Source organism: Clupea harengus, chromosome 14 (assembly GCF_900700415.2).
Source record: "Clupea harengus chromosome 14, Ch_v2.0.2, whole genome shotgun sequence".
Lineage (NCBI taxonomy): Eukaryota > Metazoa > Chordata > Actinopteri > Clupeiformes > Clupeidae > Clupea > Clupea harengus.
The window spans coordinates 26,289,777-26,309,557 of NC_045165.1; the positions used below are offsets into that span (position 1 = coordinate 26,289,777).

Genomic DNA, 19,781 nt, shown 5'->3' on the forward strand with positions numbered 1-19,781 from the left:
TTCTACTTTGTTAATTGGAGGTGTTTCCATGGGGATGTGTGTGTTTCGGTGTGTGTGTGGAGGCCATGTTGGCATGTGTTCCTGAAGAGGGCATGTGTGAATGGGCCATATGATGTTGTATGCCTGTGTGAATATGCCAGCCTGTAAGTGTGTGTCCATGTGTATTTGCCACTGATGGTGTGTGCGTGTCCTCAGGCGTTCCAGCAGGAGATCTCTCTGAACTGGGGCCGTCTGGAGGTGGTGCTGCAGAGGGGAGAGCAGCTGATGGAGAAGAGCGAGCCGCTGGACGCCACCGTCATCGAGGACGAGCTGGAGGAGCTGCAGCGCTACTGCCAGGAGGTGGTGTCCCGCGTGGAGCGCTACTACAGCAAGCTGCAGCGCCTGCCGGTAAACACCACACACACACACACACACACACACACACACACACACACATGGCATATGTGCCTTCACACACATGTATAAACACATACACATATCTGGAGAGAGACTTCACATTCGCAGGGCAGTTCTGACCATGCTTAGTCACTCACTGACTTTGTAAAGTATCAGTTTGTGTGTCTTTGTATGTCTTGTGGTGTTCGCATCTGCTTATGTGGTGCTTTGTTTCCATTTTATGCGTATGTCTTAAAGTGGCATTATGCAGTAATTGTACTTCAGGATTAGGGTTAGGATAAGCAGTTTTACCTTAAAATAACAGCTTTAAAAAAATTGGGGCGCTACAATGACTTTTAATATGGAGAATCACCTCCGTGCCATTGCCATACCAGGGTCTGTAGGCTTGTTACTGCTAAATGTAGGTTTGCCTGAAGCCGCCCGGTTTCTACTGTCTGCCGAACTAGTAAGTAGCTTATTTGCCGTCTTGCTTTGTCTTGTGTTGCACTTGTTTGATGTTTGACTGTGTTAGGACAGTTGTTGACTAACTAGTTTGTCATCATGTCAAAGTCAGCACATTTCAAGAGATTTCGTTAGTTTTAGCCGCTAGCGTATCGTTAGCGATTAGCAATTGTTTCGTTATGCTACTTTAATGGGTAGTATTTGACTCTAGTAAGCATGTGTGTGATTCTGGGTGTATTGGTGTGTGTCTGGGTGTGTGTCTGACTGCTCTCTCTGCTTTCTGACTGGCCCTCAGCTGCTGGAGGATCAAGACTCGGTGTGGGAGCGGGAGTTTGAGCTGGAGGACGGGAGCGACCTGTGCAGCCTGCCCTGGAGCGAGCGCATGGCCGACAGCCTGGCCTCGCCGCAGCCGTCCTCCAGCCGCTCGGGCGCCTCGCCCGTGGTGGTGCTGCGGGGCGCCGAGCGCTCGGGCCGGGACACCCCCGCCAGCGTGGACTCCATCCCCCTGGAGTGGGACCACGACTACGACCTGAGCCGCGGCCTGGAGAGCGCCAGCCGCACACTGGACTCGGCGCAGGACCACTCGGCTGACGAGGGCGACTTCCTGCAGGGCGGCGCTGTGGGGCTCACAGGTGAATTGCTACTGGGGATTTATAGACATGTGCACAGCGTCAGACAGAAAATATATCTGAAACACTAAATTATGTAAGGGTGCCAATTACACAATGTACACATGTACTAATGTGCAGCAGTGGCTCACACGTCAATCACACACACATAACCTACTTATGATACAGTTTAGGCCTCCGGCACAAGGCCAAATTCATATGTCTGAATGCATACAGAAGAATAAGGTGTGAGTTAAAGAAAACCAGAACTGGAAGATCTAGTCCTGCATGTTCATCATGGTGTTCAGTCATGTTCAGATTTATGCTGTAATCATTGGAGAAATGCTATCAAAAAAGAATATCAGCTCAGACTTTTGTGTGCAACCTGACATTAGTACCCCACAGCTTGTCTATGTGTTTCCTCTCTGTATACAGTGCAATGTATGTTTCCCTACAGATGTAGTGATTCCTGAGAGTCCTGAGGCGTATGTTAGTCTTACTGAGCAGATTCTCAGAGCATCCAAGGGTAGGCCACCTGAGGCGACAGCATGCCGTGGTGCTGGCTCACAGTTCACCTCTCCACACAACAGACCATTGGCCCATATGCCTCTGCACACTCTCTCAGATTGGCTACAAGTGCCCGTAGAGAACAGCATTCATTCAAGCGCTGAACAAGTCAAGGCACTCAAAATGATCAGTGAGTGGAGAGTGCAGAGTTGCGTATGGACATGGTCTGTGTTTTTAACTGCTAACCTCCTGACGTTTAGTTTTCAGTCACCCGAATCTGACTTCCGTAATAACTCCAGTTTCTAACCCCGCTTGGTCGGCTCTTTTCTGTCTCTGATTTGCAGTGCCTGATTTCAGTCTGATGTGCTCGAAATCTGACCTAGTTTCATTGATTTTTTTTTATTTTTTACCCTGATCAGTTTCAGTTCACTTTTTTAACTTCCTGAGTCTTGACTAGTTGATTGGTTTCATTTCAATTTGTTTAGTTCTACTGATTGAGTGCCACTATTCTGCATCTGTTCTGAGTCTGTTCTGAGTCACCGAGTGAGACTGTTTTTAATGTGGTTGATTGGGTCTAACCGTTTGGCTGTGTTTGTTTGTTTACGTGCACAATTGTATAAATGTGTGTTTGTTTAATGGTGTTTCATGTGATCATCATGTGATCTGGGACCAAATTCATGATGTCACATGAAAGTCATTACTCTGCAACTGTAACTGATTGGGTCTAATTGGTTAGATGATGCAGACTGATTGGTTGAAATCTGATTGATTGAGTGTGATTGATTGAGACTTCATAAGAGACCCAGATTCGTTTAACAGTGTTTAGTTTACAGTCATTGACTCAAGTGTTTGTGAACCACTGTGTGTCTCACTGATTGTGTCTGATGGTGTTCCATTTGTTTAGTTTGCGTGTGACTGAGTGACTGTACATGGCTGAGTGTGATTGGCTGAGTTTCAATGTTCTAAATGTTATATGTTCAATCTGTTGCATTTAGTTGGTTTGAACCTGATTGCATGATCATCACTCTTGCAGTATTGTGACAGTTCCAGTTGTGCACTTGAGGAGTTCTTAAGTAGCACTGGTATTGAAGCTGCAGACACAGAACACAGAACACGGAACACAAGTGTAATTGTGGTGCTGCATGGACACCTAAATTGGTGTGGTGTGGTGTGGTGTGTGCGTGTGCAACCTTTGCAGTGATGTAACAGTAAATACCACTGTGAAGTGGATATCAAAACTGACCCCTTCCCATCAAAACCGACCCCTTCCCATTCCTTACATCACTTCCTGTTTGTGTGCAGGCGAGCTAGGCTCCCTGGAGACACACCTGCGTCAGCTGGACAGAGCTCTGGACTCCAGCCGCTTCCACCTGCAGCAGACGGAGAACATCATCCGCAGCCGCACGCCCACCGGCCCCGAGCTGGACACCTCATACATGGGCTATGTGAGTACCTGAAGGCCTGCCACCTCTGAGTTTCACTGGGAGTCACATTGACTTAGTTTGCTTGCTAATGGCGAATCTCTAACTTCATATTGTGTGCATTTTGTGTGTCTCTACAGATGCGTTTACTGGGAGAGTGTCGGGGCAGCATGGAGGCCCTGAAGCGTGTGGGTGTGGACCTGCAGCATGAGCAGGAGAAGATGTCAGGCCTGGGCAGCGCCAGTATAGCCGAGTCGCAGACCTCAGGTCAGTTCACCATTACAGGACCACTTCTAACATACAGCAGGACATAGGCCCATTCATAAAAATGAGGTCAGGGCCTGGTACTGATACTAAGTCAGCACATGTTGTTGTTGTTAGTGGTTTTGTGTGTAAAATGTATATTGCAAGTGAATGAGAGTATGATTTCTTAAAATGTGTATAACATGTGCATATTGTGTGTATTTTGTGTGTTTCTATGTCTGTGTGTATGTATGTATGTGTGTGTGTTTCTGTGTCTGTGTGTGTGTGTGTGTGTGTGTGTGTGTGTGTGTGTGTGTGTGTGTGTGTGTGTGTGTGCAGGTGTGATTGAGCGCTGGGAGCTGCTCCAGGCTCAGGCCATCAATAAGGAGCGGCGCATGCAGCAGCGGCTGCAGCAGTGGCAGCAGTTCCACTCGGACCTGAGCAGTCTGGTGGCATGGCTGCAGCAGGCCGACGCAGAGCTGGAGCAGCAGAGGCAGCTGGAGAGAAGCACAGATATCGACACCATCCAGCAGCGCATCAAAGCTCTCAAGGTAGAGTGTGAGTGTGACTTGGTGTTTGTGTGTGTGTGTGTGTGCATACAAACTACCCAAACTACCCAAACTACCCTCCAAAACTTGAGTTCTGAGCACACCACACCTCCTCTCTCTCCTATGGCCACTATATTCCACTGTGGTGACAGCCAGAACGCTGCTGTGATGGTTGGCGCCAGAACTATTTGTGACATTTTGGTCTCCTTTTCCTCTCCTCTGTGGTTCCTGTCGTCTTCTCCAGGAGCTGCAGAAGGGCATTGACCAGCGTAAGGCCATCGTGCTGTCTGTGAACCTGTGCAGCGCTGAGTTTCTGAAGCCGTCCGAGGCGGCTGCACAGGACGCCGAGCAGGGCGTGGAGGAAATCCAGGCCCGTCTCAAGGACATGAACGACCGCTGGGATAGGCTGGGAGAGGGGCTGAGTGCATGGAGAGATGCCCTGCAGGATGCCCTTATGCAGTGCCAGGTGTGTAGGCTGTGTGTATGTGTGTGTGTGTGTGTGTGTGTGTGTGTGTGTGTGTGTGTGTGTGTGTGTGTGTGTGTGTGTGTGTGTGAGACACGCTGTATGATTTTACCTTTGCGTATGTGTGTTGCCTTAGATTCAGTGTGACATCTGTGAGAGTGTTTGCCCTATTCTATTGTCCGCTCCTAAATGATTAAACTCAGATGGATGACTGACCTTTCCTCGTGTGTGTGTGTGTGTGTGTGTGGTGTGTGTGTGTGTGTGTGTGTGTATATACCCATCCCTGTTGACCCTCTGTATCTGTCCGATCAGGACTTCCATGAGATGAGCCATGGGCTACTGCTGTGGCTTGAGAACATTGACCGCAGACGGAACCAGATTGTTCCCATCGATACAACCCTGGACAGAGACACACTTCAGGAGCGTCTCAAAACCCTCTCGGTAAAACACACCGCTGATCATTTAAGTCTTTGAGTGTACGTGTTTGTGAGTATTAACATCCAGCATGTCTGAGTGTTTGTGGGTCTTTACATGCGTATGCATTTTGTGTTGATGTTGTATTGTGTTTTTCACCTCCTCTTTTGTCTTCAGCAAATCCGGCGTGAGCTGCTGGACTCGCAGCTGAAGGTGGCCTCTCTGCAGGACATGTCCCTGCAGCTGCTGGTCCACGCTGTGGGACAGGACTGCCTGGAAGCCAAGGAGAAGGTCCACGTCATCGGCAACCGGCTCAAGCTGCTCCTGAAGGAGGTGTCTCGCCACATCCGGGAGCTGGAGAGGAACTTGGACATCACCAGCAGTCAGCAGGTGCTTCTTGTCACTGCCTGCTGCTGTTTCTTCTCTTCCATCCCCCGTTTCTGCTCTCTTTCATTCTCTTCAGGCAGAGCAGCTTCTAACCTCTTTTGAGTAATCATCTTCTACCTGGACATAAATCTGTATTTGACAGGAATGAGTTAGAATTTGGTTTGTTACTCAGAGTTTATTTTCATAATTTAAATTATGTTCTTTTCAAGAGCTTTACCAAGTGGGTAAAATCTTACTGCATGATCATCTGTTTCTTGTCAGCTTTATGTTTGCATAACAACCACCTGATTTCATATTTTGTTACGTTTGTGCATTCACGTGATCCTTATTCTCCTCACAGGATCTGTCCTCATGGTCGTCTACCGATGAGCTGGACACGTCCGGATCCCAGAGTCCCGTCTCCGGTAGCAGCACACCCAGTCGCCGGCGATCGGTAACGTATAGTCTTTCCGTTCTGTTCTACCGTTCTTTTCCCCCCTACCCCCACCTCACCGGAGAGCAGGAGAGCTAAAGCTGTCACCCGAGAGACCTGTAGGCCAGTCACCTGAATGTCCAAACCCTCAGTCTGTTTAGCCCAGTCACTCCCAACTCCTGGAATGTCGCCAAAAAACCTGAAGATACATGTCTGCCACGTCACCGTGACCGTCACGCAGGTCCCCTCCAGGCTTCAACCTTTGACCCTGACTTCCATTGACCTTGACCTTGACCCCAGCATGTTTCCACCCCTTCTGCTCAAGAGTGCTGATTGCTCCTGATTTTTTGTTTTTAGTCCCCTTGCTTCAAACTGAGTGAATCAACCCCATCCTACACCTGAGCCAACCCTCACACAGATCAGTGTATCTGTGCCCCTGTCCTCTTCATTCTCTAGTGTCTTGTAGACCCCTGTTAGGGAGAGGCCAATGGATACTGGCTTTCTGTTTGTCTCAAACACAATCTGTGATCGTACCAACATTTAAGCATGAAGCACCACATTACCAGAAATTCCACTGTCACCAATACAAAAGCTAGCATGTGCATTGATGTACATTGAGGAACTAAACATGGCCCTGATTGTAGCTAGCATGTACTGTAGTTGTACGTGTGTTGTGTTGTTTGAGAAGCCAGTTTCCTGCCCTCTTGTAGAACTCCCACCCCTGGTTCCATCTCTCTGGTGCTCTTCTCTCATCTCTCCCATTGTTTTGGGGGGTTTCTCTCATCGGGTAGCTTTGTCTTAATTTGTCTGGACTGAAACATTCTTTCTTTCTTTTACCCCCCTGTTCATTGCAAACAGCCCCGGGGTAAAAGTAGCGGGGGCCAGGCCGGACCCCCAGAGAGCGGCCCGCCACACAGGTACCTATCTCCTGGTTTCTAGAACCCCTAGAAGATCATGGAACCTGGGCCATGTTCTCAGCAGAACACTTCCAGACCTGCAAGCCAGAGCTAGAACTCCAGCAGAACGTCCACATAGGTTCTTTAACTAAAACAACATTCTTTCTATGCTTGCTCTGTAACTGACCTGAAAAACACGAAGGAACGAAAAGAGATGAAAAATGTGTTAACACTGTTCAGAGCAAGTGTGGAGTAGCTAGATCTGGGGAACAAAAACAAGAAATCTGCAATGGGCATCATGCTAGTGGCTTCCATGATCTTCTATAAATCTAGACAGCTAAACTAGGGGTCTAGCATAGCTCCAGCCGATGAACACAGACTCACGGTGCAGCAGGAGCGATACTCTTGAAGGGCTTCTCTCTCTCTCTCTCTCTCTCTCTCTCTCTCTCTCTCTCTCTCTCTCTCTCTCTCTGTCTGTCTCTGTCTCTCTCTCTCTCTGTCTCTCTCTCTCTCTCTCTCTCTCTCTCTCTCTCTTTCTCTCTCTCCAACCGCTGCCCTGGGCTCCAGCAGTGCCCAGTCCTAACGCTCAGCTCACGCGCTTGTCTTTCCCAGTGGCCGTCAAGCTCGCAGCTCAGGCTTCACAGAATCTTCAGTCAGCACACCAGAGCGAACCAACCAAAGTGTCTGCAATGAACAATGTGTCGCTCGCATTCACTCTCTTTGTTTCACTTCTCTTCTGTCCTTCTCTCTTGTGTGTGGCATCTTCTCTCACTGATTTAACTCCCCCCCCACCCCCATCTCTCCCAGCCTCCCGCGCCCCCCACCCCTGCATCTCTCACCCTCTTGAGGGGTGTCAGGGCTCTCTGCTGACCCTCAGAGCATACTGGAGCTCAAACACAGAAAGTCCTCAGGATCAGGATATACTTTCATTTTAAATTTGACCTCTTGTCTCTGTCTGTCTCTGTGTGTGTGTGTGTGTGTGTGTGTGTGTGTGTGTGTGTGTGTGTGTGTGTGTGTGTGTGTGTGTGTGTGTGTGTGTGTGTGTTTATATTGATGTTGTCTTAATGGGCGGCTGAGACAACATGATACATAGTCACAATATCTCTTTTAGGTGATTTCTTTCCATTAGGAAGACTGGCCCTGTCACTTAGTTGAGGGTAATGACTGACCTTGTCAGTCACCGGGTGAGAGGAGAGGGCTGGCCATTGTATTGGATGGGAGAATGTGGCCGCTGTTCTAGAAGCGAGATGATTGGTTATGTGATGACGAGGGGATTGGCTGGGTCAGTGGAGTTCTCAGGGAAGCAACCGTGTCTGCTTTGGAGAGTGAATGTCTTTCACATGCCTGTGTCCCCTGGAGCAACTGCTGCATACTTATCCCCCTGAACTCTAAGCATGAGCCTTGAGCCTTGACCCTGGAGCTGCAGGAGAGGTCCTTGCCTTCTTTCTGCTACTGCAGCTTTGCATTTTCCCTCCAGCTAACAACTGACCAAACAAAGAAATGTATAATATACAACATCTGTGGCTCAAAACCAGAACATGAGGTCTATGTCACATTTGGTGCTTGAAGTGTGGTAGGTTCCTCTGTAGAGCAGTGTTGTTAAGTTGTGTGTTAGATCAGTGTTAGGTTTTGTGTTAAGGTACTTCAGAACATTTAAAACACATGTTTGACAGAACTGACTCCACGTACAAAAATGCAAAATGACTAGTGTATCCTAAAAATATAATGTACATTACTATGACAATATGATGTATGGCACATGAAACTATGTAGTGAAGTTAGCAAAACAGTTACTATAGTGCCACCCACAAACAAAACAAAACCTTAAAGCCTTGCTGGTATGATCTTTCACCGGAATGCCTAAAAGCTGCTTAATGGCATGCATATTCATACTTGGACTAACTTTAACAACGTAACAGATTCAGTACAGGAGCCTATACAACAGAAACCATAGCTTCCTATCAGGTGTATATCTGACCGGCTGTGAGGTTAAGTGAAGCAAACCTCGTCTTGTATTTTCCTCTGCTTCCCTATTCAGGGTTCTCAGCGCCGTTGGATCCGCTTTCTCCCATTCTGAGGGTATAGTGTCGTCATGGCGACGGGGCTCGATGGTCCAGCGCGTGTTGTGGACGGCGCTGCCCCTCCAGCTGCTGCTGTTGCTGCTGCTCCTGGCTCTGGCCTGCCTGGTGCCCTCAGCCGAGCACCATTACAGCTGCTCCCAGTCTAACAACTTTGCCCGCTCCTTCCACCCCATGCTCAGCTACACCAACGGGCCACCACCAATCTGAGCTCCAGAGGGTAGCAAAGAAGGAAGAGAAAAGCGGGGAGGGGGGAGGATTTAGCATTTGTGGAGATGCCACTACTCTGTCAGCCCATAACAATACTGTATGCAGGACTGAAGAAAGCCAATGAATCTATGTATACCACCACCACCCACACTCCCCATCTTGTATCAGTGTTGAGACGAATCTCTGGTGGTGTACTAAAGTGCACCTCCCTGAACTGCTATGTGGGACAAGTGGCTACAAAGTGCTACATGAACATATCTTCCACTCTTCTGTTGTATTTGAGTGAGTTCAGTACTGGATATGGAGTGGAGATCGCTGCTGTTGAAGGTACAACACGGTTGCCATTCATGTCATAATGCCTATGTTTTTCATGTCCTTTTTTTAATGGAAAGTATTGTCAGTTAAGTTCAACACAAAACTATATTGAGCCTGTGGATCAGTTGGAAATATATGAATAACTAGTAAAATATTGAGAATTATATTGCAATTATTTTTACATGTATTTTTGGCATGCTGTTATAATCTTTTATTTTAAAAATGTCATACACTGATACTGTCGGAACTTGTCATTGTGAAATGTTGATTTGTTCTCAAATAACTTAATGTCAGACTCAAGAGAACTGAATCATGAATATTATATGAATAACCACAGCTATTGTGGAAGATATATTTATGTATGTACAGTTTGCTAAGGCCTAACAACCTTTGCATTTTAAATACATAATAATATACATAACATGACATAACATGCCTTCTGTGTATTTGTGAGATGACTTCATAAACTAAGTGGTACATTCCTGTCTGCGTGGGACAAAACTAATCTGTACAGTGTACAAGTAGCTTCCTGCCAAGGACAGACTTTGAGTCACGCACAAACAACAGTTGGGTAAACAAACAATAAAATACTAATTCAATGTGAGTATTGGCATAGGAGGTGTAGGATTTTTTCAACTGATAGTGGCAGGGAGCAATGTCTTAATACACTCATGTCAGAGCTTGACTTTTGAAGTTGATTGACAGAAATGCATTTCATTGATAAATGGGAACAAAAAGAAAGACTGCTGTGACCTCCATCAACTATGAGAAAAATCACATCACAAGACTTGCAACATGCAATCCTTTGAATGTCCTGATGTGACGGGGTTCCCACGGTCATGGAAATCCTGGGAAAATCATGAAATTCAATAAATTCATTTAAAGTTCTGAAAAATCATGAAATGTGATTTTGTCATATGTAAATATGAAATTGTTTATTTTATCGTACTCTTCCAGTTTCGTTGTCTGAATTTCTGATACTATTTCCACTTGAATTGGCATGGTCTAACAAGCCTATTAGAAAAAGTTGCTGTTTAATGTTCATTCAATGGTTAAAACCTGTGTAGTAAAGTACACAATTGTGTGTACTTATAGGTTGTGAAAAGTCATAGAAATTTAATTAAGGGTCTTTGGAAAATCAAAATGGGTGGTAACCCTCTTGGTAACATTAGGCCTACTGTTGATGTATGCTGAAATGTGAATTTGTGGGTCTATGACCAGACAAGCTGTTTTTGAAGGGGTGGGAGATAGCTGATATTAGACTTTAACGTACTTGGCTGTGACAGCCAGTGTTCTTCAAATCAGAGACCATCTACGGCTATTAGAAATTCTCTGGTATGATCCTGTAACATTTCCATTCCCTTGTGCATGACTCTGAAGCACCCGCGTCCACCAACCCAATAGATGACAGTAGTGCGCAATCATTCCGCCAATTACCTCTCCCTAGACACACGAAGAAATCAGAGCTGCTGTGCTCACAGTGACCAATCTCCGTGGCCCATCCTCTGCAGCTCTGCGACAGCATGGCGGCGGTGGAGACTCGGGAATGTGAGACAGAAGGCTGCAATAGCGAGGCTAAACTTCAGTGCCCAACATGCATTAAACTTGGAATCCAAGGATCATACTTCTGTTCGCAGGTATGATTTTCCTGAGTTGTTTGGGAGTGGTTTGTAAAGGCAACCGTTTTCAACAGTACACCACGGCCCTGCCAACGGCTTGTCAGCTAACGTTAACGTTAGCTCTGTGCAGATAGCCTTGTGCATGTGTCACGAGGAGTTGCCTGTTTGCATGGCCTGGTGTCAACGGGCTGGTCTCTTGCAGCTCCTCAAGTTAACTATGAACTTGAGTAACGTTACAGTGACCACCTATAGTTTCAGTGTGTTCTTAATGTCATTTAGCATAAGCTACCTTAGTGACATTTCTCGCAAGTGAACTTGGCTATCTGAGTTTACGTTACCTAGCTAGCTAGCTAGCAGGCTAACCCAATTGGCGATCTAGCGTACCTAGCCAGGTTAGCTAATTTTAATATTTGAACAACTGGTGCTGGCAGGTTCATTCCGATGAATTGTGTTACATTAGGACAGTAACTGGGTTGTCTATCGAAACTTAAACGTAGAGTCAAGTCGACATACACGTTAGTATTACGCTATTTTTTACCTGAGCAACTCCATATCAACATTCAGCAAGCTAAGCCGCCAGATAGTGAAGTTTGTTACCGGTGTCCTTATGCGTAACCTAGTCTGCTTTTATTTGTCGGTTATATAATTTGTATATCTAGATAGCCAGTTTGCTAGACATATTTGAAGTTATATGAAAACTCCACATGAATGCTGACTTAGCCACCATCTTCAAATATATCGAGTCAGCGTATTTTGGTATTGTTAGGAACATCACAGTTAAATGCCCATCATGAACCTATCCAGACACAAATGTTAACTTTAATTATTTTTTTCAGAAGGTCTTGAGTTCTGTCCGTAAAACTTGTTAATCAACTGTTGCATCCGCTGGCTAACTATCTGTCTTCATGGGTGTTGTGGTTTTCACATTAGCTCATTAAGTCACACCCTACCCCAGCCTACTGTATACACATTATCCTGTAAAAAATAAATAAATAACAAAAAACAGCGCAAGCTATACTGAGGTCTTTCGCTGGTCTGAGCTGTTTACGCCCTTGTTTTTTCGACTGGTTTGAAATTGGATTTAAGATGACCCGCTGCCTCAGACCGGTAATACCTTGATCATATTGGGCAAAAAACAACAAAAAAACGACTCACATATGCAACCACATCGTGTGTTGATCTTTGCTGTTTTGATCAGCTCAGGGTAGCTTAATCCATCCATAGTTTCTTCCAACATTCTAGGGATAATAATAGTAAGAATAGTGTGCTAATATTAACATTTTAATCTGCAGGCCACTCCCAAATATTGACAGCCATTATTGCTTGCAGTCAAGTTCCATTCAGATACATGTGACTGCATTCTGAATGTGTAGGGTCACATTATCATCTGCTTTGTTTTCCAATCCAATGTATGATATATTAGAGAATCTGGTGTTGAGTTGAGTCGTTTTTTAAACTAATTTAAAATAATGTCTTTGTGTTTGCCATGCAGGAATGCTTCAAAGGTAGTTGGTCCACTCATAAGCTGCTCCACAAAAAAACAAGTAAGTTCTTTATGTCGTTTATCTGCACTGTGTGTTGAACAAAACCTGTTCACACAGACAGACACGTACCAATACCATCACATTCTGTGTGGAAGTAATGCAAGACTGGTACATTTCCTTGCTTGGGATGTGACTTCAGATATGTATGCCGTTGTGTTGAGTAACCTGCGATGATCTCTATTTGTGTGGCCAGAAGATGTTGTGAAGAATTGTGTGGAGGACGACACCAATACCGACCCATGGCCAGGCTACCGGTACACGGGCAAGCTCCGCCCCTTCTACCCACTGGTGGGTGCTCTGTACTGCCACCATTATCTCACATTATCAGTCATGTCTAGTAACGCAATAGCACAATATACCACAATATAATCCACTCTCAGTATTGTGTACCATGATCCTTTCTGGTCATACTGTACTCTGATCGGTTCTTATTCTGTTTGTGTTAACATTGGATGCTCTCTTAGACTCCCAAACGACCTGTTCCTGGGAATATTCTAAGGCCTGACTATGCTGATCATCCCATGGGTAAAATGATCCGTACACAAACACACACAAGCAATAAGCTCTTAAATAGATCATATTTCTGCAATGCATAAAAAAAATGAAAAATGTTTTTCACCTGGAGCAGCTGACACGGAGCGTGAGTAACTGCTATATGAGGGCACACATTGGCCCAGAGCTGTAGATCTGTAGTTAGAAGCCCAACTGTAGTGTAGAGATTAATAGAGAACTAGATGAAGTGTGTGCGAGAGTGAGTTAGTTTAGTTTGCTGAACCCTCTTTGTATAGAATTGTGTAGAGAATTACATGGAGAGTGAGTGTCCATGAGTGAGTGTGTTGATTGTTGTGGGAATGTGTAGAGTAGCAGTGTGTATGTGAGTGTGTGTATGAGTAGCTATACTGTTGGCAAAGAAATGTATACAGGGTGTTGGATTTATGATGACTTCCTGCTTCTTAAGGTGCATATGTGTTTTTAGAATAATGTGGAACGTAGGTGGTTTGTACGTGTGTTAGACTGTGCGTGCCTGTACTGGTCTCTTGTGGAGGATGTGTGTGTGTTTGTCGCTCAAGTTCTTCTCTCGCTCACCGCAGCAGCGGAGGTTGGGCTTTTGGCAGGTACGAGGCCCCGCCGCTGTTTGTATGAATGGCCGTGTGTGTGTGCGTGCGTATGTCTATTTGTGTATAAAAGTCTGTGTTTGAATTGATATGATTGTCTGTGGGCTGCCTTCTGTGTCTCAGTGTTGTGTAAGTCTGTGTGCGTGTGTTCAGGTTAATTAAATAAGGTGTATAAGGCAAGCTTAAATGGTTGTGGTCTGGTTTTGGTGTATGTATAGAGGTGTGTGGTTTGTCTCTGTGGGTGTAGCATGGCTCTGCCGACACTGCATGCCTTTTGTCTCTGGTAGCCCACTACTTGTTGTCATTGATGAGAAGAGAGTGAGTGCTTTGGAGTTGTATGGTTTTGTGTAGATGAGAAGAATGGCCATTAGGTTGTTTATTGGGTGGGGGGTAAATTGGTATGTGTATTGATCTGTGTGAATTGTTGAACGAGGTGGTGTGTTATAGAAGGATTGTTTGTATTCAGGTGAGTTCAGGAAGAGTGTGTGTGTGTGTGAGAGAGAGAGAGAGAGAGAGAGAGCATGCTTGTGTGCCTGTTAACTGTGAGTTTTGTCTGTTAAATTTGGCTGTGTGTGCAGGCATGTCTGAGTCAGAGCAGTCTATGAAAGGAACATCCCAGATTAAGACCCTGCCGGACGACGAGATTGAGAGCATGCGAACCGTGTGCAAGGTAACGCTCTGACCCTGTACTCTCTGACCTCTGCTCTCCTCTTCTGTTGTTATTATTCGCAGCTTGTGTCCTTTTGGTAAATGTTTCTTGTCTTGGGTTTGCAGTTAGCAAGGGAAGTGTTGGACATCGCTGCCATTATGGTCAAACCAGGGGTCACAACAGAGGAGATCGACGAAGCTGTCCACTTGGTAAAGAATCTCAGCTTCCTCCCTCTCTGTCGGTCTTTTCCCATCTTTGCCACTCATTCTCTGCCATTTTGAATCCTACTGGGTATTGTGCTGATGGGCATCCTCTGTTGTGCGTAGGCCTGCACTGAACGCAACTGTTACCCATCTCCCCTGAACTACTACAACTTCCCCAAGTCCTGCTGCACCTCCGTCAATGAGGTCATCTGCCATGGCATCCCAGATCGCAGGGAACTGCAGGAGGGCGACATACTTAACGGTAAACCATCTCACACAGCGCTGTCAAACATCATCTAAAGATGTAGTTGTATTTCAAGTCACATCTTGCATATGTTTTGTCTCCATTTTCTGGAGCCAAGACTGGGCGGGGTTTCCCAAAAGCATTGTAATAGCTTGTAGAATCCCTCTTATGAATCATCTTACCATTTCAGAGCATTTCCGGAAAGCATCCCAGCTTAAGTAGTACTTGAAAACGCTTGTAGATTTACGTGTGCTCTAGAGTAGTCATAGATGGCCAAGAGCTTCTTAACAAGGACTTCTCACTAGGGTCACCATCAGGACGTGAAATTACAACTTACATTGATGAATGTTATTTTCGAAGGCCTTTATTAGATTGTAATCCGCTTTAGCTTTCTTTTTTAAGCTATTTTAAGCTCATAGCAGAAGGATTGCCAATGATGTGACCATAGTTTAAAGTTACATTGGCTGAGTAATTTTTTTGGTCATCCTCTTTTTTTCCGCTCTTTTTTTTTTTTTTGGCATATTGTAGCCTAAATTCAGTAGGACCTAGACCTAGCTCACAAATTGGTGCAGATTGGAAGAGATTGGGGAACTAAACTCCACAGAAAAAAAAACAATCAATAACAATAAAATGTTGAGCAGAGTAACATATAGCCATTCAACACTTGTGTTGCGTCAAAATCAACTTTAGGCCTAAAATGATTGACTTATCTCCTCATTATCTTCCTCGAACCTCTTCCTTGTTCTCAAATTCCTTCTTCAACCAAAAATGGCAGCATGCCACTCCCTGTAAGGCACTTGAAGTGGCAAAGAAGAGACTTGTGTTGGACGTCTTGTGTAGGCCTAATAAGTTGACGGGTCATGCAACAAACATAAATAAATATGGTGTAATATTATAATTTTTTAATCATTTATGTGTGCCATGGCCTCCTCGGAGATGGTTTATACTTAGGTTAGATATTCAGATGTTTAAGTTTATTCGCCTTTAAGTCAATAAGCTTGTATGCCCTGTTAATTGATGTTTCAGCACTGTTTACGTGGACAGCGACCGTTAAGTACTACTTTACATTTAGTCATTTTGCAGACGCTTTTGTCCAAAGCGACGTACAAGGGAGCAAGGCATACGCATTCCTGTTATGTGCTTGTTTTGGAAACCTGTGCAAAAAATCTACGGACGTTAGTAGAATCACTTACACATAAAACTCATAAACGCTTAGATTCACTGTTATTGGGCAAGCCGGCCCTAGTCTGTTTCGCTTGAGTTTAAGAGCTGTTCAATCATTGTGACCAACAATAGAACTTGCCAAATCTGAAGTGTACTTTATGTCTGTGCTGTGTGGGTGTGTGTACCCTCATACCCATGCTTGTGATTACTATTTCCACAGTGGATATCACGGTCTTTTACAACGGTTACCATGGAGACCTGAATGAAACCTTTTTCGTGGGTGAGGTAGAAGAGGGAGTCAAGCGGCTGGTGCAGACCACCTATGAGTGCCTCATGCAGGCCATTGACGCAGGTTTGTGCATCTGTTCACTTGGGTGGGGTTTTCCATTTCTATTTCATGTAAAGCCTGTGGAACAGGTAGCACAGATTATAGATTTACGCCAGTCTATGGACGGAATTTTAAATGGATGAGATTAATTTGTTGGACTCAATCATCCATACTGGACCTTGGACCTGGTCCAAAATGTTATCATGATTTCCTGTGACGGCAATGTGACATGAAAACTGTGAAGCAGAAGTGTATTGTTACATGTGAATGGCAGGTTTCTGTCATGTAGCAGACCCAGGCAGCATGTCTCAGACCAGTGACCTGTGTGTGTGTGTGTGTGTGTGTGTGTGTGTGTATGCTTGTATGCTACAGTGAAACCAGGTGTTCGCTACAGGGAGCTGGGAAACATCATCCAGAAGCACGCACAGGCAAGCGGCTTCTCTGTGGTCAGGAGCTACTGTGGCCATGGCATTCACAAGCTATTTCACACGGCACCCAACGTACCACACTACGCCAGTGAGTACATGGGCACTGTGTGTGTGTGTGTGTGTGTGTGTGTGTGTGTGTGTGTGATTCTCTGTGAAAACTATTGCGTTGTTACCATAGGCAGTTCCGCAATTCAACGGAAAATTAGCAGTTTACTTATTTCCACCTCTTCCCAGTCCCTTCCTAAGGTCACGCATATTGAAGGATCATTTGTGTGAGTAGAACATAACTGGAGTAAGGCCAGGAATAGTCAACAGATTTTGAATGATCATGTTTTCAAACATTAGTACAGGATTGCAGAAGTGATAACAGACCATCTTGGACATTGTTTCTATTAACTAGTGCACACAAAAAAAAGTGGTCTTACCATTCTTTCATTGAGGAATAGATATTAGTCTTTTGTTTGTCACCTTGTCTTGCACAGCAGCTGTTATCAAAATTGCTCCGATAGCCCAACAGCACTCTTTTTGTGTGACTTAACTGATTTTTTTTTACATAGATCTATGAATATTAAAGCATATGAGGATGTTTAGTGAACTGTACTAAAGATTGTGAATACATAGTGCTCTTCATGACGGCACAGAACCCTGTCAGTTTACATAAATAATGCCTCTTCTCACTGTCCAGAAAATAAGGCAGTGGGTGTGATGAAGCCAGGCCACGTCTTCACCATTGAACCCATGATCTGTGAAGGTGAGTGTCACACTCCCCTCGGTGTACTTGTGGAAACAAAAAAAAGTGGCTTATCAGCAGCCTGGCTGCCTAAAGATAGTTCCTCACTGAGAGTGTGTATCTGTATGCACAGGGGGCTGGCAGGATGAGACCTGGCCAGACGGCTGGACCGCAGTGACTCGAGACGGGAAGCGCTCGGCTCAGTTCGAACACACACTCCTGGTGACCGAGACCGGTTGCGACATCCTCACGCGTCGCCTCGAAGACAACGGCCGGGCTCACTTCCTGTCTTTCATGTAAACGGGTCGGATCTGACCAGGCCCCACCCCTTCGCCCAGCCTCCAGCCGCCATTGGTCTGGAGGGCTGGCTCTGATCCGGAGGAAAGGGATTGGGATGAATATGAGCTGGAGACGGAGAAGCTGAGATTATTGCTGAATGTGTCACCTGGCGGCCCTGTGACTTGAGTGTTAAATTCTTGCGGCACGTCTGATTGGATGCGCTGGTGCCCCCACCCCCAAAACCACAGAACGAGCAGAATGTGCTCGACCCCTCTGCTGCGCCATGCCGTGCACCTCCACCCAGTCTGCTCCGGGCAGTAATGAACCTGTAGCCTCCAGTCATTATCAACCACTGCATAGAAATCCATGAAACATTGGCTGTATCAAATATACATAGAGATGACACAGTGCTGGGCTTCTGTCATGCACTGCTATGTCAGCGCTCCCCTCACACGCCCCAGGTACATTAATGCCCACAGCAGACTGGGTCAGATTAAATGTGTGTCTGTGTCTACATGCACAGTTGTTTTTGTGTGTCTGTGTGTCTGTGTCTGTGTGTGTGTGTGTGTGTGTGTGTGTGTATGTATGTGAGGGACGGTTTGAGTATCTGCGAGCAATCAGTGCCTGACTGTGTGCATGTGTGTGTGAATGAGTGACACATTATGTCGGGATATTACTGTGAGCATTTACTGGCCTGTACTGTATATGGTGTGTGTTTTTTAGTGTGTGTTTGTGTGTGCAAGGAGTGGTTAGAAGTTAAAACTTTTTTAACACTTTATGTGGTTTCTCTATTCTCTGTCAGTTCTCTGTTTCTTAAATGGTCTGATTTAATTCCAAAGATCACTGGTCCTGTTTTATTCTAGAGTGCCTGCATTCACTGCATTCAACATGGACAATCCTCACCACCCCCGCCATTCACAGTCACAGAAAACTACACTCGCCACCCATCACCACTTCTTTTTTATGCACTTGCGCAAGCAAAGCAGAGCGGTTCCTGAGAGTACAGCCTTGTTCCTTACATGTACTTGTTTTCCTGGCAAGCAAAACTCCAATTGCTTTGGACTTGAAGTGTGTTTTTAGGGGTCGGAGGTGTGTGCGCGTGCTTGTGTGTGGACAGAGGGGGAAGAAGAGGGAACTGAAAAGGAGTGTGTTGATGTTCAGAATACATATCTTGAAAAATGTGACCCTGTAATATGTTTTGTTCTACATATTAATTTCCTGTGTGACTTGTTACACAATAAGGTGATTTATGTGAACACACTCAGACGTATGAACCGTACATTTGTGTTGGTTTCAGAGAGGGGCTGTAGGTAGCACTAAGGCCTGTGCCATGCTGTTGTTGGCTTTCAGCCCTGAAAGTGACACAGTATCACTTGGGTTGGTATGTTACTGTGGTAACAAGCAAGCATGGCACAATTGAAAAAGTACTCGGTGCTATGATTTGGAAAGGTAAAATAATTAAATTCATTTCAGTATTCTTTGTCAAGCTGAATTAAACTGTTCATCCTTGTGAAATGTCCTTAGACTAATTTTTCTCTGCACTGCATTCCTCTGGTCTATCTTAACATGGTCCCAACATTTCGTGCAGGAGACTACAATTACAGAACCCACACACAGGGTCCCCATACCATTATTTTGCTAGGAGCTTCCAGAAGCACGGCAACACCGTGAAACGCAACTACCTGTCAGACTACTCGAAACAAAAGCACGGATAATTGGAGGGGATGTGGGGGGGGGGGGGGGGGGGACAGTCGTTAGTGAGAATCTGTTACATTGACTGAAGTAGTTATGGCAATGGCTTAATTTGGCCCTGCAGTTAAATAGGTTGTCAATTCTAACAACTAACTAGACAGTAGGCCTACTAACAGTAAATCATTGTTTATAAAAAAAAAAAATCACAGTTTACAGATAGTTATTTATATCAGTTCCTACGTCAAGTAGCCTCGTATCGGTACTGTATGTACTATATGCTGTACTTTAAAAAATAAAAGGTCCGTTCGAACTGATGCCGTTTGTAGATTTGTAGACGGTGGGGGTCAGGGGGTAGGGTCAAGGGCATAGACATAGTATATAGTATACTATGTCTATGGTTAAGGGGCCCATGTTTAGGCTTTTGCTCGGGGTCCCCAGATTCAATTT

At 45.3% G+C, this 19,781-nt stretch overlaps 2 protein-coding genes across 6 annotated transcripts in view; both read left to right on the forward strand.

The window, feature by feature from the left end:
• Nucleotides 1-10,237, forward strand: part of syne1b (spectrin repeat containing, nuclear envelope 1b) — a 100,819-nt gene extending 90,582 nt beyond the window's left edge. The window contains 12 exon segments of the mRNA XM_031580345.2: nucleotides 196-387; nucleotides 1,133-1,469; nucleotides 1,903-1,971; nucleotides 3,255-3,397; nucleotides 3,514-3,640; nucleotides 3,956-4,167; nucleotides 4,409-4,630; nucleotides 4,940-5,068; nucleotides 5,219-5,431; nucleotides 5,769-5,861; nucleotides 6,699-6,757; nucleotides 8,775-10,237. Coding sequence (XP_031436205.1) covers nucleotides 196-387; nucleotides 1,133-1,469; nucleotides 1,903-1,971; nucleotides 3,255-3,397; nucleotides 3,514-3,640; nucleotides 3,956-4,167; nucleotides 4,409-4,630; nucleotides 4,940-5,068; nucleotides 5,219-5,431; nucleotides 5,769-5,861; nucleotides 6,699-6,757; nucleotides 8,775-9,024 — 2,046 coding nt within the window. The 3' untranslated portion in view covers nucleotides 9,025-10,237.
• Nucleotides 10,238-10,680: 443 nt separating this feature from the next.
• Nucleotides 10,681-19,157, forward strand: metap1 (methionyl aminopeptidase 1). Of its 5 annotated transcripts, none has more exons than XM_031580362.2 (13): nucleotides 10,681-10,976; nucleotides 12,451-12,502; nucleotides 12,699-12,790; nucleotides 12,967-13,027; nucleotides 13,131-13,142; nucleotides 13,594-13,617; nucleotides 14,196-14,287; nucleotides 14,392-14,475; nucleotides 14,593-14,731; nucleotides 16,098-16,229; nucleotides 16,578-16,721; nucleotides 17,319-17,384; nucleotides 17,497-19,157. In XM_031580362.2, exons 1-13 carry the CDS (start codon nucleotides 10,863-10,865, stop codon nucleotides 17,661-17,663), a joined length of 1,179 nt encoding a protein of 392 aa, XP_031436222.1. In that variant the 5' UTR covers nucleotides 10,681-10,862; the 3' UTR covers nucleotides 17,664-19,157. The 5 variants fall into 5 exon arrangements, with proteins under 5 accessions (XP_031436222.1, XP_031436220.1, XP_031436221.1 ...); XM_031580360.2 differs by having other exon boundaries at nucleotides 10,686-10,976; nucleotides 12,696-12,790; XM_031580361.2 differs by having other exon boundaries at nucleotides 10,686-10,976; nucleotides 12,696-12,790; nucleotides 13,597-13,617.
• Nucleotides 19,158-19,781: the final 624 nt, after the last annotated feature.